Here is a 17,939-nt window from a genome sequence, read left to right as displayed (position 1 = left end):
CGAAATATACTTGGTCACAGTCTCTAAGTTGTCCTCAATGCTTAGGGCTCTTTGTGATTCTGGAGACATCAATTCCATATGAACAATTCTGTGGATAATGGCTCTTTAAGGGGGAAAAAGGAAAAACTGATGAAACATTAATTAGCCTAAATCCATAACTTCCTGGTAAGCTAATGGATAGGGTACGCAGATCCCTGTCAAATATCAGATGCTTGGCTTTGCCAGAAATAGGACTTCCAAGAGTTGAAGGTATGCCAGCCGCTGGCTTCTTAACTGCAAACCAGAGGAAATGATTGCCAGAGACAGGCCTGGAGTCAGCCATGGTCAGATGTCACCAGTTTGCAGTGCCACATGGGATCCAAGAGTTTATGACTGATCTCAACACTCTGTCCCCGAGGAGAACATATGCATTACAGAGGTTACGGATACAAATTACAAAGACCAAAATGTTTCCATGCGATTTTTAAGAATCCTTCAGCAAGTTTTACACATTAATGGAAAACATGAAGGAAGACTTGGCACTCTTAGCAGGACTTCAAATTATCTTGCGGGTGAGGACAGATTGGGGCTAAAAAAAGGCTTCAAGAAGAAAGACTTGGCTAAGAAACTCGGAGCTGGCCATACCTCTTGCGTGAATTGTGTGTTTGTGTGGTTTAGTCCCTGCAGAATACCAGGCTTCACAAAATGCTATGACTTGAAAATGAACAAGTCACAGGGCACTCTTGTTTATTCAACATGCTCCAGTGCACAGCTCGGGTTTATCCGGAACATTCGCTGAGCGAATTCACTTATACAGGGAGACTTAGTGGAGGTGGGGGGTTAGAGCTTTTCATCTGGAATTGTCAGCGGGCTGCAGGAGTGCCAGAGAGTCAGCTTGCACAGCGGTAGCAGGATGCCTCCCCACTGGCTTCTTTCTTGCCCATTGCCTTCTGTGCAGAAGAAACCACTTAGGACTTGTCCCCAAAGTGCCAGATTTTCTTGTCTCTTTAGATGGTGACTGACCTGTCCATTATGACCAGATTTTGTTTGATGGTTGAAATGTAGTAGTTTCTTGTGAATGATGACTCCGCTTCAGATTTGGCCTTCAGTCATTAAAACTTCATAAAAATCCGAAATTATTACGCTGTGTCAGGAAGTTTTCAGTTGAAAGGGGAAATTCAATTTAAAATGGCTTAAATGGAAAATGGAACTTATTTGGATCACAAAACTGGGAAGTCCAGAGGTAGTATAGTCTGAAGGATAATAATCAGCAGTGTCACCAAGAACCCAGATTCTTCCCGCCTCTTTTTCTGGTGTGCAGAACCTGCATTTCATCCTGAGACTGGAGCTCCCCCTGGGGTCACTGCAGAGATGCCAACGGCACCCTTGACTCATTTAGTCCAGCAGGAAAAGGCGGGATGCTTTCCATAGAAGTAGAATGGAAGTCCTGAGCTTTGTGCTGATTTGGGATTATGCTTGATTATTCCCCATGGTGACAGGAGATGACAAAATAACATGTGAACCGGTTGTAGTGATGGCCATCACATATTCTTTTTTAGTCCATTGTAATATTTCTATGCTATTCTATAATTTGTGCTACCAGTTTTGCTGGTTGTATATACAGCTGCTGGCTTTTTTTTTTTTTTTTAAGTGATATCTGACCTTGAAAAGGGGGAGGAGAGAGAGAGATAGCTAGATTAAAGTCACAGTCTTTTATGGCATGGCATGGCATCATGTCGCAACACTCAGTTTATATACAAAAATGAACTCCATGGCTATTATTTTGGGGATATATGAGCACTTAGGTACGTAAGTCAAATACTCCATCTCTCAGAGCCAACCAATATATATGGTTCTTCGTAAGTGACATTTTAAAATCAAATATCATGGTCTATTTTATATAATAAGAAAGAAATGCAACACCCCCCTTGAAGAGGCGTTCATCAAGTCAATCAACCAGTTGAGAAGACTTGATTAGCCCTTCTGATATCCTTCATGATGGGAGCCCTTCAAATGAGTTACTTAACCTAGTTTGAGTATATAAAGACTTTTCAGATGAGTGAGCCCCAAACTGATACCTGAAAAAGCAATATGTGTTTGAAGGAAGGAATTGGTCAATGTAAGGTAACAAAATGGGGAGCTGGGAGAGATTTTCAGGCATGAAGATAGTAATATGACAATGTGCAGTGATAATTAGTTGTTTCTCCATATGTCTAGGGCTTGAGGATTGAAGAAATGTCAATGATGATTCTGGAAATAGAAGCAGAGGCCCGAAGTAATATTAAGGAGCGACTTTTATCCTAAGAACCATTGATAAGTTGTGAAAAAGGAATTGATATGCCCATATTTGCATCCTAGCAAACTCATAATGCCCACAATGGAGCTTAAAAGAGAAGACAGAGAAAAAAGTCAAACAAGATACTCATATTAATTTATGGAGGAGATAAGAACATTGTGAACTAGTGAAGTGAAGATGAGACAAAGTCTCGAAGTTACAAATCAGCATAAGCATAATGGTTAAGAGTATAGATTCTAGTATCAGGCACACGGAATTCAAACCCTGTACTTAAACAACTGATCGAAGTTGAAATGGCCTGTTATATATCATGCGGTGTGTGATATATAGTGTGTACTCATAAATTCTAACTATTATAGTAGGACAGTTATTTTTAAAATAGATCAAAAGTATCTTTATGTGAGCCTGCAAACTAATGCCTAAAAAAGCAAGTTAAAAAAAAACTCTTGTTGAAAAACAGCATGTAATTTCATACAGTATCTATATGCTTGACTAAGAGGCATACATCCTTCTAAGTATCAAAACATCACGCTTTTTAATTGCAGTTTGTTCTTAGATCACCTTTCTCACGGTCATTTTTGTTTGCTGTGGTGCTTTTGTTCATCCAATGGTGTACATGAATACCTGTGTCAATAATTTTAGGCTTTGTGTTTCTAGTGACTTCACATAGAAGCGTGGGTCCATGGTGGTTTAAAAAATGTATCTTTCAGAAGTCTATTAATTAGCAGTCTCACCTCATTTTTATTGCTAACTTTTTTAATAAAAAAAAGGTTAAAATATCTGAGGAATTTTTGCCTTGCCTTTTTTCACTGAGGGAAAAAAACAACTGAGAACCGTTATCTAGAGGACAGAAGGGAGAGGACTTGCTAAATGAAAGAATGTGGAGGTGAGAGGAAGTAGGAGTCAAAGATTTAAGCTCACAACTAGGTGTAAAGCTCTTGTATGGCACTGTATTAGTTACCTATTGCTGTGCCATAAATTACCTTAAAATTTAGTGGCTAAAAAAAATACAAGTTTATTTTCTTGGATCTGTTGGTCAGAAATCCAGGCATGACTTAGTCTGAGCCTTTGCCTTAGGGTGTCTCACAAGGCTGCAGTCAAGGTGTTGATCAGGGCTGTTGTTTCCTGTGAAGGCTTGATTGGGGAATCTTCTGCTTCCAAGCTCAAATTACCGTACTTTTAGGCAAATAATACACACCTTCTACATTTGTTTGCCAACTGTGCCCTCCTTCCTCGAGGAATTTTTGTAAACACTCTATGCTAATTTTTTTACAGCAACTTGTAAAATAAATTGGCATAACCAAGTTTATGAAAATACCTGGCAGGGAGAGGGCATGGTTGGTAAATAAACATAGAAGGCAAATGTTATTTGCATAAAAATACAGTAGAAAGATTCAGATCCTTCTGGACTGAGGACTTCAGTTCTTTGCTGGCTACTGGCCACAAGCTTCCCGAAGAATTCTGCCAAATGGGCCTCTCCACAGGGTAACATTGCATCCTGCTTGATCAGAGTAAGCAAATGAGAAGAGCCTGAGAGAGAGAGAGAGAAAGAAGGAGGAAAGAAGAGGGAGAGGGAAGGAGAAGGGAGAGAGAGAGACAGCAAGATTAGAGTCACAATCTTTTATAACCTAATCTCAGAAGTGACATAGCATCACTTTGGAATATTCTATTCATCAAAGCAAGTCATTGGGTCCAGCCTACACTCAAGGGGACGGAATTATATGAGGGAGTGAATACTTGGAGCCAGAGATCACTGGAAGCCATCTTAGAAGCAGCCTACCACAAGCACTATCAAATTGTTCTTGTTTTATAGTCCTTAACGAATTTAAAGGACAGTGCAAAATTGAACTAATTTGCCAGAAATCTGTCATGAATTTTTTTTTTTTTAAACACATTATTAATTCAGAATTTTCTGGTCTTTCAGAATATGCAAATGAATCTAGATTATATTAGGATTAGTTAAGTGAATTCTCTTTTGTACTTTTCAGTTTATATACAGAAAAGAACATTTGGGTTGTAGCCATTTAAACCAAACCTGTTGCCATCGAGTTGATTCCAACTCATAACAACCCTATTGGATAGAGTAGAGAACTGCCCTTTAGGTTTTTCAAGGCTATAATCTCTGCAGGAGCAGATCACCAGGTCTTTTCTCGTCTGAGAAGAACAGGCCTTTTTGATTAGCTGCACGTGCTTGTTTTGGCTTACTGGCTAGCCACACTCGAAATGTAGCTGTCAGTTTTTTCTAGGATAGGAGGTTAAGAAGAACAAAAAAGTGTGGATTCAATTTGGGCTTGCTTTGCTTTTCCACATTTACAAGACCATTTTAGTACCTTTTATCCAGCCCAGGCGAATCTTTTCCTAAGAAAGGTAAAATCTAAGACAGAAATTTTTAATTAGCACACAAAGTGGGACGGATAAATATTATTTCATTTTACTTTGCTCATGTTTATAAATAGATACCCAAACCTCAGAGCCCTATAAGCAAATATCAGAACACATATATCCTTCTTTACGCTTCGTGAATTGGAAAGATGACTGTTTCCTAAGAATAATTTCCTCTATCATTTGCTGCTCTAGAACCTCCTGGAAAGTGAATGCATATTTCTTGGGTGCTTTGAAAGAGAGAACCTGATCACTTTTTTACTACCACAAAGACTTGGGGTAAAAGAAATGGTATCAATAAATCAAAATGAGTTCACTGAGTACTGTACAGACCCCAAAGAGCGTTTTACAAGTTGAAGAGGATACAGTACCAATTATACCATTATCTCACGCTACACTCGGGGTGAATAGTCTGAAAGCCTGAAATTACACTTAATGTTAGATTTCTTGGCTTCATTTGCAAATTGGAGTCATTTTCTTTCTTTCTTTTTCCTTTTTTTTGTGAATGTCATAAACACATGTTATATTGTTTAACAGTAGCAGTCCTTACAGTTTGTTATGATATTTTTTTCCTTTTTGTCCTCCATGTCAAAGGCCTCTTTTTTTTTTTTTTTTTAAACCTTTAATTTAGATTGTTGCAATTCAGCAGCACTGCGTTTCTAAAGGATTCCCCCTGGTCTTTAAGTACCTTTTGAGCTGAGGTTTTTTTGGCATGACATTTTTTTAAGGGACCATTTCTGGAGGAGGCCCTTCACCTGGCCAGATGTGCCATTTTGGAACAGATGAAGGCCTGCCAAAACAACATTTGTTGCCAGTACCAGATATTGTAGGGCTGCTCATCACCCTGTTACCATATTTTTGCACTTCTTAACATTGCATAAACAGGCAGCTGTTCTGTATTTAGAATATAAATGAGTCACCAGCTTGCTCTCCCCTGAGGATTTACCTGCAAGAGGGAACCACAGTGTTAACCCTTTCCCATCAGCCGAGTGTCACATCTAAATGCACCCTTCTCTCAGCCCATTCAGAAGGAAATCCTATGCGCACGAATCACACCTTTCTTGCCACTTACACTGGGCAGCGGGACCAGAGATGTGCAGTTCACAGTGCTGAAATGGAACCCATTTCCTTAGCAGCTAAAGCAGTAAATTAATCAGTTTATAAGCTGAGGGTGAACAATTTGTGCTGACGTCTTTCTTACTACTCCAACAGGAGACAAGGGTCTCTAATCTCCTAAAGGGCCATGACTTCATTAAGATGGAAAACTCTGTTAAAGGATGTGTTGCAAAGGCAAGAAAAGAAAAGCTTTGAAAGTCACTCAGTTGTCTCTCTGGAGCTATTTTCTGGACAGGGATTTTTATTTATTTGGAGAATGACAATTAACCTAGAGACTTGGCACAACAAAGAAGCAGAGTGCTGAAGTGGGTCTCATTACAGGACACAGAAGGCAGTTGGTTTGACCTCATCCCCATTTGCAGCAGATGATTAACATAAGAGGCTAGCACAAGCTGCCTAATTTTGATTCCAAACAGCTTGACCAATTACACACACACACACACACACACACACACACACACACACATGCGTGAGCACGCGTTGCTGTTAGCTGCCTTCTACTCAGCCCCAACTCATGATGACCAAACGCTGCCTAGTCCTGGGCCGTTTCCATGACCTGATTGTATTATTATGATTCACAGGGTATTCACTGGCTAATTTTTAGATGTAGATAGCCAGTCCTTTTTTCTTAGTCTCTCTTAGTGTGGAAGCACTGCTGAAACTTGTTCAGCATCATAGCAAGATGCAAGCCTCCACTGACAGATGTGTGGAGTCCGTGCAGGAAGTGCACTGGGTGGGAACAGAACCCTAGTCTCCATACGGGATGTGAGGATTTCTACCACTGAAATACCATTGCTATATATATATATATATATATATATATATACATACACACACATATATATACACACATATTGTTGTTAGGTGCCATCAAGTTGATTTCGACACCTAGTGACCCAATGTGACAGAGAAGAGCTGTCCCATAAGAGGGTTTTCTTGGCTGTAATCTATATGTAAGCATATTACCAGGTCTTTTCTTCTGCAGTGCCCAATGTGTTCGTTAGCAGCAGAGCTCTTAACTGTTGCGCCACCGGGAATCCTATGCACACACACATAGCAGGTTTGTTTCCTTTCACTCTGTTTAAAGACCTTTTTGGAGCTTTAAATAATACATGTATTGCTGCAGGTGCTTGTTTTGGCTTACTAGCCAAGCCACACTTGAAATGTGTGTGTGTTGTACCCCTGGGCAGACTTTGGAACTGAACTTGTCAGTGCTGGAATACCAAAGAATAAGTAAAGCTAAGGTAGTGTGGGTATATAGTACATTAACTACTCTCAACTACTTTTTTGAGTGTTTACCCTGAAGTACAGACAGCCCTTGTTTGCTAAATAAACCCCGGGTTCTGCATTCTGATAAGGGCGTAGTCACTTCTCCAGGCTTTTCATCTTGCCAGTGGCAAAAAAGCTGAAGCAGATAGGTAGGTGACATTTGGAGAGCCAGGCATGCCAGGTTTTCAGAGGTTGCAACGGAGGTCCAACCTGCTGTTCTCCTTAATGAAAGGAGGGGAAATTCAGACTGAAAAAACTGCTGTAAGGGATATCTCTGCTTACAATGCCACGCTGCCCAGATGTCGCTTGGCAGGTGGAGATGCAAAGAGAATGAAAATGTAGCCCTGTGTATGTGGGTGCTAGTGCGTTGCAAGGGTGAACAATGAGGCTATCTTCTGAAGTGTAATGAAAACAGTGTGGCTCTTGTCCATATTCATGTCATGAGAAAGGGCTTTTTCAAAGAGTTCTCACCTCACGTCCCCTCACAGACTGACACACATGCATGCTCACAGACAAAGTTCTTGTGACATGTTTCGGGGCTTTAATATAACTTTAACATTTATTTTCATGTATTTGTATAGGTATATGTTTTGTCCTTTTAGAGAATAGAATTGTACTACATAAGCTGCTCTGTACCTTGCTTTTTGAAAATCTCAATACTATATCACTACTATTTCTCAACTTATTTTCCGCAGACCTGTATCAGTTTTTAAATAGGGTTTCTGAGCAAAGCTTCACCATCATTTATGTAACCATCCCGCTGTTGATGAGCATTTAGGAAGGCTCTAGAATATTTTCAGATGATCATGGCTGTACTTGCAGTACATATTCTGGCTTTTTTTTTTTTTTTTTACCAGCACCAAGTAAATAGCCTTTTTCAATAGAAAGCTGAAGTCATTGTTACTGAGTTTTCTTTTACTCTAATTATTCTTCCTCAGTGTTACGAGATGACTTCCGACAAAACCCCACAGATGTTGTCGTGGCAGCCGGAGAGCCTGCGATCCTGGAGTGCCAACCTCCCCGGGGACACCCTGAACCCACCATCTACTGGAAAAAAGACAAAGTTCGAATCGATGACAAGGAAGAAAGAATAAGTGTGAGTCAAATAAACATAGTGGTCTAGAGAGATTGAATGTCACGTCTTAACATAGACATATTTTTAAAATTTATTATTAATAAAATTTTAGAACGGCACTTGATTGTTAATTACCCAAGCTTATCAGCATCTACTATTTATAGTGTACTGAAAGGAGTTAAAAAGGGTAACATTATTAAAAAAAAACTAAAATTTGGGGATGAGGCTTCAAAGAGACAAAAATATATGCCAGTGTTTGTGATATATTCATAATTGCACCATTCTGATTGTGTAAAAATATCTCTACAGTGCGATAGTGATGTCTTAGCTCTTTATAAGACCTCCAAATGCATCTACTGATTATGCAATATGTGAGTGTTGAACTGTAAATGACAGCCATGAACTGGATTAACTAGAACACGTCCTTAGCCACTGTTTTTAAAATGATAAAAGACAGTAATTTAAGGTGATGAACATTTTAAACAATTTTTTCGGTTTTTCCAATTAAATATTTATGACAATAACATTTCATACGTGGATTAGTTAAAAACAAGTGTAATAGGTATGTGTTTAGCTCACATAGAAAAATAGTCTGTTTTTAAAAGGGAAATCGGGTTATTCAGGTGATTATAATTCAGGATGAAACACCCAGAAACTGATGAAGATGTCGACCAGGGGAAGGGCTTGTCATGATTTTATTTTATTAGACGATCCACTCAAAATCTGCATGTGAAGTTTGTAAATGAAAACTAATTCACTGAAATAGTGTCTGATGCCTCAACCTTCTGATGTTATTTAATTGTGTGTTTTATATTCAATATGATACGTGAGAGTGAATATATTTTATTTAAACTCGTGTCTCATTTGACTGAACAACCATGCCATTACAGTTAAAAATCCATATAGTCTGAATGTCTGTTATCTTTAAAAATACAAATGAGGAATTTTCTTACGTGCACATTGTGGTTACAACGTGACACAGAAGCAGATGGGCCATGTAAGGGATCACAACATATACACATATGTCTTTGGCTTAACTGTTGACACTCTGAATATCTACAATGCCAAAGAGAATTTGTTTTCTAATGACCTGTAGTTTGGCACTAAACTTATAAAAATGTACTCCTGGTGATGGAGTAAAATCAATGTTGAAGGGCTCTTAGTTGATACGCATAGCGTTTAGCATTTAACAAACCACCCCAAAACACAATGGCTTATAAAAACCATTTCGTTGAAACCGTGATTCTCTAGGTCAGCTGGACAGTTCTTGTCTGCGCGTCTCATAATACTGTGGCCTGTTTAAATGTATGTTGGCAGCTGGGGAATTTGGATATCCTTATCCCCGGGTGACTCAAGTGCACTCAGTTACTAACCGAAAGGTTAGAGGTTCCAGTCCACCCAGAGATGCCTCAGAAGAAAGGCCTGGAGATTTATTTCCAAAAAATCAGCCATAGAGAACCCTGTGGATCACAGTTCTACTCTGATACCCATGGGGTCAACATGAGTCAGAGTCTCTCAACAGCAACTGGTTTTTATCCTACAGTTGGCTGGCTCTCAGCTGGCATCTCAGTTTTCCTCCTCAGGGACTCTAAGCTCCCAGCAGGCTAGCTCAGGCTGGCTTTCCTGTGGTGGTCGCAGAATTCCAACTGCACAAGAGAAGGCAAGTCTCAATGTGTGAGCAACTTTCTGCTGGTGTAATATTTTCTTTAGTACCTTTGGTCAAAGTAAGTCACATTACCAAGTTTATCTTCAAGGGGAAGAATAATAACTCCCATTGCCCATTTTATAACCTACCATTATGCTCACAGGAAATAACTGAGGCCGGGTTGATGGTACATTTCTCCCGTGTTTTTTAAAGAAAAAAATTGAAATTTCCTTTCTATGACAAGCTTGGAGTGTGAAATATCTCTGATGAGGTCAAGCCTACTTGAGTTTTGTTTTCCTATGGAATTAAAAAATATTAGAGCCCTGGGGAGGGTGGAGCCAAGATGGCGGACTAGGCAGACGCTACCTCGGATCCCTCTTACAACAAAGACACGGAAAAACAAGTGAATCGATCACATACATAACAATCTACGAACCCTGAACAACAAACAGATTTAGAGACAGAGAACGAACTAATACGGGGAAGCAGCGATTGTTTCCAGAGCCTGGAGCCAGCGTACCAGTCAGGTACGGCACAAGCACAGAGAGCTGCTCCACCCCCCTGAACTAACCCCGGGAGGGGGACCAGCCGGTTCCGTGGGCGGCGTGGGATGCAGCCGGTAGGAGAAGTCCCCGGAAGGCAGTGACTGGTCTTGGAGCAGGAAGAGCAGCGTCCCAGCCAGGGAACCATCCTGCCGGGATTTGGACTGGACGCAGGTATGGCATAAACATGGAGAGCTGCTCCACCCCCCTGAACTAACCCCGGGAAGGGGCCCAGCCGGGTCGCGCAGGCGGCGTGGGATGCAGCTGATAGGACAAGTCCCTGCGAGGCAGCGACTGGTATTGGAGCGGGGAGAACAGCGTCCCAGTCGGGACACTCGGTCACAGCACAAGCACGGGGAGCTGCTCCACCCATCTGAACTAACCCCGGGAGGTGGCCCAACTGGTTCGCTGAGGCGGCACGGCCACGCGGCTGGAGGGAGGAGAAGTCCCCGGGAGGCAGCGACTGATTTTGGAGTCGAGAGTGCACCGTCCCAGTAGGGGAGCCTTGACGCTGGGCGTGGGGCTGGAAGCAGAGGATCTGACCGTGACTCCAGCGGGCCAGACCCCCCGGGGGCAATCTCCACACAGCCAGCACACATAGGCGACGCGCCCGCAGGAATCTCAGATATAATAGTCATTCCAAGCAAGACAAGCAACTCTGGCTATATTCTGAGGTGCTACTCTCCTATCTCTCTGTTGCCTCCCCCACCCTCCCCAGGCGGCTTCATTAACATCCGAATAGCCTGAGCCAGAGGGAGAACTCTGATAGGGATCGGACTGCATTTTTTTTTTTAGCAGATTTTCAGGAAAAACTAGTTTCCCAGTGATGGCTTGGAGACAACAATCCATGTCAAACCACTTAAAGAAGCAGACCATGACAGCTTCTCCAACCCCCCAAACAAAAGAATCAAAATCTTTCCCAAATGAAGATACAATCCTGGAATTATCAGATACAGAATATAAAAAACTAATTTATAGAATGCTTAAAGCTATCACAAATGAAATTAGGATAACTGCAGAAAAAGCCAAGGAACACACCGATAAAACTGTTGAAGAACTCAAAAAGATTATTCAAGAACATAGTGGAAAAATTAATAAGTTGCAAGAATCCATAGAGAGACAACATGTAGAAATCCAAAAGATTAACAATAAAATTACAGAATTAGACAACGCAATAGGAAGTCAGAGGAGCAGACTCGAGCAATTAGAATGCAGACTGGGACATCTGGAGAACCAGGGAATCAACACCAACATAGCTGAAAAAAAATCAGATAAAAGAATTAAAAAAAATGAAGAAACCCTAAGAATTATGTGGGACTCAATCAAGAAGGATAACCTGCGGGTGATTGGAGTCCCAGAACAGGGAGGGGGGACAGAAAACACAGAGAAAATAGTTGAAGAACTCCTGACAGAAAACTTCCCTGACATCATGAAAGACTAAAGGATATCTATCCAAGATGCTCATCGAACCCCATTTAAGATGGATCCAAAAAGAAAAACACCAAGACATATTATCATCAAACTCACCAAAACCAAAGATAAACAGAAAATTTTAAAAGCAGCCAGGGAGAAAAGAAAGGTTTCCTTCAAGGGAGAATCAATAAGAATAAGTTCAGACTACTCAGCAGAAACCATGCAGGCAAGAAGGGAATGGGACGACATATACAGAACACTGAAGGAGAAAAACTGCCAGCCAAGGATCATATATCCAGCAAAACTCTCTCTGAAATATGAAGGCGAAATTAAGATATTTACAGACAAACACAAGTTTAGAGAATTTGCAAAAACCAAACCAAAGCTACAAGAAATACTAAAGGATATTGTTTGGTCAGAGAACCAATAATATCAGATATCAGCACAGCACAAGGTCACAAAACAGAACGTCCTGATATCAACTCAAATAGGGAAATCACAAAAACAAACAAATTAAGATTAATTAAAAAAAAAATACACATAACAGGGAATCATGGAAGTCAATAGGTAAAAGATCACAATAATCAAAAAGAGGGACTAAATACAGGAGGCATTGAACTGCCATGTGGAGAGTGATACAAAGCGATATAGAACAATACAAGTTAGGTTTTTACTTAGAAAAATAGGAGTAAATAATAAGGTAACCACAAAAAGGTATAACAACTCTATAACTCAAGATAAAAGCCAAGAAAAACGTAACGACTCAACTAACATAAAGTCAAACACTATGAAAATGAGGATCTCACAATTTACTAAGAAAAATGCCTCAGCACAAAAAAATATGTGGAAAAATGAAATTGTCAACAACACACATAAAAAGGCATCAAAATGACAGCACTAAAAACTTATTTATCTATAATTACCCTGAATGTAAATGGACTAAATGCACCAATAAAGAGACAGAGAGTCACAGACTGGATAAAGAAACACGATCCATCTATATGCTGCCTACAAGAGACACACCTTAGACTTAGAGACACAAACAAACTAAAACTCAAAGGATGGAAAAAAGTATATCAAGCAAACAATAAGCAAAAAAGGAGTAGCAATATTAATTTCTGACAAAATGGACTTTAGACTTAAATCCACCACAAAGGATAAAGAAGGACACTGTATAATGATAAAAGGGACAATTGATCAGGAAGACATAACCATATTAAATATATAGGCACCCAATGACAGGGCTGCAAGATACATAAATCAAATTTTAACAGAATTGAAAAGTGAGATAGATACCTCCACAATTATAATAGGAGACTTCAACACACCACTTTCGGAGAAGGACAGGACATCCAGTAAGAAGCTCAATAGAGACACGGAAGATCTAATTACAACAATCAACCAACTTGACCTCATTGACTTATACAGAACTCTCCACCCAACTGCTGCAAAATATACTTTTTTCTAGCGCACATGGAACATTCTCTAGAATAGACCACATATTAGGTCATAAAACAAACCTTTGCATAGTCCAAAACATCGAAATATTACAAAGCATCTTCTCAGACCACAAGGCAATAAAACTAGAGATCAATAACAGAAAAACTAGGGAAAAGAAATCAAATACTTGGAAAATGAACAATACCCTCCTGAAAAAAGACTGGGTTATAGAAGACATCAAGGAGGGAATAAGGAAATTCATAGAAAGCAACGAGAATGAAAATACTTCCTATCAAAACATCTGGGACACAGCAAAAGCAGTGCTCAGAGGCCAATTTATATCAATAAATGCACACATACAAAAAGAAGAAAGAGCCAAAATCAGAGAACTGTCCCGACAACTTGAACAAATAGAAACTGAGCAACAAAAGAATCCATCAGGCACCAGAAGAAAACAAATAATAAAAATTAGAGCTGAACTAAATGAATTAAAAAAACAGAAAAACAATTGAAAGAATTAACAAAGCCAAAAGCTGGTTCTTTGAAAAAATTAACAAAATTGATAAACCATTGGCTAGACTGACTAAAGAAATACAGGAAAGGAAGCAAATAACCCGAATAAGAAACGAGAAGGACCACATCACAACAGAACCAAATGAAATTAAAAGAATCATTTCAGATTATTATGAAAAATTGTACTCTAACAAATTTGAAAACCTAGAAGAAATGGATGAATTCCTGGAAAAACACTACCTACCTAAACTAACACATTCAGAAGTAGAACAACTAAATAGACCCATAACAAAAAAAGAGATTGAAACGGTAATCAAAAAACTCCTAACAAAAAAAAGCCCTGGCCCGGACGGCTTCACTGCAGAGTTCTACCAAACTTTCAGAGAAGAGTTAACACCACTACTTCTGAAGGTATTCCAAAGCATAGAAAATGACGGAATACTACCCAACTCATTCTATGAAGCCACCATCTCCCTGATACCAAAACCAGGTAAAGACATTACAAAAAAAGAAAATTATAGACCTATATCCCTCATGAACATTGATGCAAAAATCCTCAACAAAATTCTAGCCAATAGAATCCAACAACACATCAAAAAAATAATTCACCCTGATCAAGTGGGATTTATACCAGGTATGCAAGGCTGGTTTAATATCAGAAAAACCATTAATGTAATCCATCACATAAATAAAACAAAAGACAAAAACCACATGATCTTATCAATTGATGCAGAAAAGGCATTTGACAAAGTCCAACACCCATTTATGATAAAAACTCTTACCAAAATAGGAATTGAAGGAAAATTCCTCAACATAATAAAGGGCATCTATGCAAAGCCAACGGCAAACATCACTCTAAATGGAGAGAACCTGAAAGTATTTCCCTTGAGAACGGGAACCAGACAAGGATGCCCTTTATCACCGCTCTTATTCAACATCGTGCTGGAAGTCCTAGCCAGGGCAATTAGGCTAGACAAAGAAATAAAAGGTATCCAGATTGGCAAGGAAGAAGTAAAGTTATCACTATTTGCAGATGACATGATTATATACACAGAAAACCCTAAGGAATCCTCCAGAAAACTACTGAAACTAATAGAAGAGTTTGGCAGAGTCTCAGGTTATAAAATAAATATACAAAAATCACTTGGATTCCTCTACATCAACAAAAAGAACACCGAAGAGGAAATCACCAAATCAATACCATTCACAGTAGCCCCCAAGAAGATAAGATACTTAGAAATAAATCTTACCAAGGATGTAAAAGACCTATACAAAGAAAACTACAAAGCTCTACTACAAGAAATTCTAAAGGACATACTTAAGTGGAAAAACATACCTTGCTCATGGATAGGAAGACTTAACATAGTAAAAATGTGTATTCTACCAAAAGCCATCTATACATTTAACGCACTTCCGATCCAAATTCCAATGTCATATTTTAAGGGGATAGAGAAACAAATCACCAATTTCATATGGAAGGGAAAGAATCCCCGGATAAGCAAAGCACTACTGAAAAAGAAGAAGAAAGTCGGAGGCCTCACTTTACCTGACTTCAGAACCTATTATACAGCCACAGTAGTCAAAACAGCCTGGTACTGGTACAACAACAGGCACATAGACCAATGGAACAGAATTGAGAACCCAGACATAGATCCATCCACGTATGAGCAGCTGATATTTGACAAAGGACCAGTGTCAATTAATTGGGGAAAAGATAGCCTTTTTAACAAATGGTGCTGGCATAACTGGATATCCATTTGCAAAAAAATGAAACAGGACCCATACCTCACACCATGCACAAAAACTAACTCCAAGTGGATCAAAGACCTAAACATAAAGACTAAAATGATAAAGATCATGGAAGAAAAAATTGGGACAACCCTAGGAGCCCTAATACAAGGTATAAACAGAATACAAAACATTACCAAAAATGATGAAGAGAAACCCGATAACTGGGAGCTCCTAAAAATCAAACACCTATGCTCATCTAAAGACTTCACCAAAAGAGTAAAAAGACCACCTACAGATTGGGAAAGAATTTTCAGCTATGACATCTCCGACCAACGCCTGATCTCTAAAATCTACATGATTCTGTCAAAACTCAACCACAAAAAGACAAACAACCCAATCAAGAAGTGGGCAAAGGATATGAACACACATTTCACTAAAGAAGATATTCAGGCAGCCAACAGATACATGAGAAAATGCTCTCGATCATTAGCCTTTAGAGAAATGCAAATTAAAACTACGATGAGATTTCATCTCACACCAGCAAGGCTGGCATTAATCCAAAAAACACAAAATAATAAATGTTGGAGAGGCTGCGGAGAGATTGGAACTCTCATACACTGCTGTTGGGAATGTAAAATGGTACAACCACTTTGGAAATCTATCTGGCGTTATCTTAAACAGTTAGAACTACCATACAACCCAGAAATCCCACTCCTGGGAATATACCCTAGAGATACAAGAGCCTTCATACAAACAGATATAAGCACACCCATGTTTATTGCAGCTCTGTTTACAATAGCAAAAAGTTGGAAGCAACCAAGATGTCCGTCAACGGATGAATGGGTAAATAAATTGTGGTATATTCACACAATGGAATACTACACATCGATAAAGAACAGTGACGAATCTCTGAAACATTTCATAACATGGAGGAACCTGGAAGGCATTATGCTGAGCGAAATTAGTCAGAGGCAAAAGGACAAATATTGTATAAGACCACTATTATAAAATCTTGAGAAATAGTAAACCTGAGAAGAACACATACTTTTGTGGTTATGAGGGGGGGAGGGAGGGAGGGTGGGAGAGGGTTTTTTATTGATTAATCAGTAGATAAGAACTGCTTTAGGTGAAGGGAAAGACAACACTCAATACATGGAAGGTCAGCTCAATTGGACTGGACCAAAAGCAAAGAAGTTTCCGGGATAAAATGAATGCTTCAAAGGTCAGCGGAGCAAGGGCGGGGGTCTGGGGAACATGGTTTGCGGGGATTTCTAAGTCAATTGGCAAAATAATTCTATTATGAAATCATTCTGCATCCCACTTTGAAATGTGGCGTCTGGGGTCTTAAATGCTAACAAGCGGCCATCTAAGATGCTTCAATTGGTCTCAACCCACCTGGAGCAAAGGAAAATGAAGAACACCAAGGCCACATGACAACTAAGAGCCCAAGAGACAGAAAGGGCCACATGAACCAGAGACCTACATCATCCTGAGACCAGAAGAACTAGTTAGTGCCCGGCCACAATCGATGACTGCCCTGGCAGGGAGCACAGCAGAGGACCCCTGAGGGAGCAGGAGATCAGTGGGATACAGACCCCAAATTCTCATAAAAAGACCAAACTTAATGGTCTGACTGAGACTAGAGGAATCCCGGCGGCCATGCTCCCCAGACCTTCTGTTGGCACAGGACAGGAACCATCCCCGAAGACAACTCATCAGACATGAAAGGGACTGGTCAGTGGGTGGGAGAGAGATGCTGATGAAGAGTGAGCTAATTATATCAGGTGGACACTTGAGATTGTGTTGGCAACTCTTGTCTGGAGGGGGGTGGGAGGATAGAGAGAGAGGGAAGCCGGCAAAATTGTCAAGAAAGGAGAGACTGAAAGTGCTGACTCAAGAGGGGGAGAGCAAGTGGGAGTAGGGAGTGAGATGTATGTAAACTTATATGTGACAGACTGATTGGATTTGTAAACGTTCACTTGAAGCTTAATAAAAATTATAAAAAAAAAAAATATTAGAGGAAACCAGCATGTACTTATCTGGTATCTTTTTAAGAACACTCAGTCATTATGAAGTAATGTTTATTAAATCTGATGAACACAGAAAAGACTGAAAAAAAAGTTATGAGTGATGATACCCAGTGCTGTCAAGTTGATTCCGACTCATAGCGACCCTATAGGACAGAATAGAACTGCCCCATAGAGTTTCCAGAGAGCGCCTGGCGGATTCAAACTGTCGACCCCTTGGTTAGCAGCTGTGGCACTTAACCACTACGCCACCAGGGTTTCCTTGAGTGATGATACACTTACTAAAAATCTAACTTTGCTTTAACATCCTCTTTAGCAAATGAACATTTCAATATTATTACATTTGTTTATTTGTCAATAGATGCTTTGAAGACACATTTAAGGAGGACCTATTAAAAGCCAATGATTTGTACCAATTCATACTCACCATTTAAAATATATATATATATTTTTAATCAGTTTGCCCTTCTGACCAAGAAAACTCTTAAATACAATCAAGACGAGACAAAGA

General features: G+C 39.7%; 1 protein-coding gene across 4 annotated transcripts in view; it reads left to right on the top strand.

The window, feature by feature from the left end:
* The window catches only part of ROBO2 (roundabout guidance receptor 2), a 649,189-nt gene that overhangs the window by 450,358 nt on the left and 180,892 nt on the right, over positions 1 to 17,939 (top strand). For all 4 annotated transcript variants that reach the window (XM_064273095.1, XM_064273093.1, XM_023548157.2 and 1 more), the window contains one exon: positions 7,981 to 8,138. In XM_064273095.1, coding sequence (XP_064129165.1) covers positions 7,981 to 8,138 — 158 coding nt within the window. The remainder of the gene's footprint in view (positions 1 to 7,980; positions 8,139 to 17,939) is intronic.

This window comes from Loxodonta africana, chromosome 20 (genome assembly GCF_030014295.1).
Source record: "Loxodonta africana isolate mLoxAfr1 chromosome 20, mLoxAfr1.hap2, whole genome shotgun sequence".
Classification (NCBI taxonomy): domain Eukaryota; kingdom Metazoa; phylum Chordata; class Mammalia; order Proboscidea; family Elephantidae; genus Loxodonta; species Loxodonta africana.
Note: the sequence above shows the minus strand (reverse complement) of the source record. Positions and strands in the feature narration are given on the sequence as shown.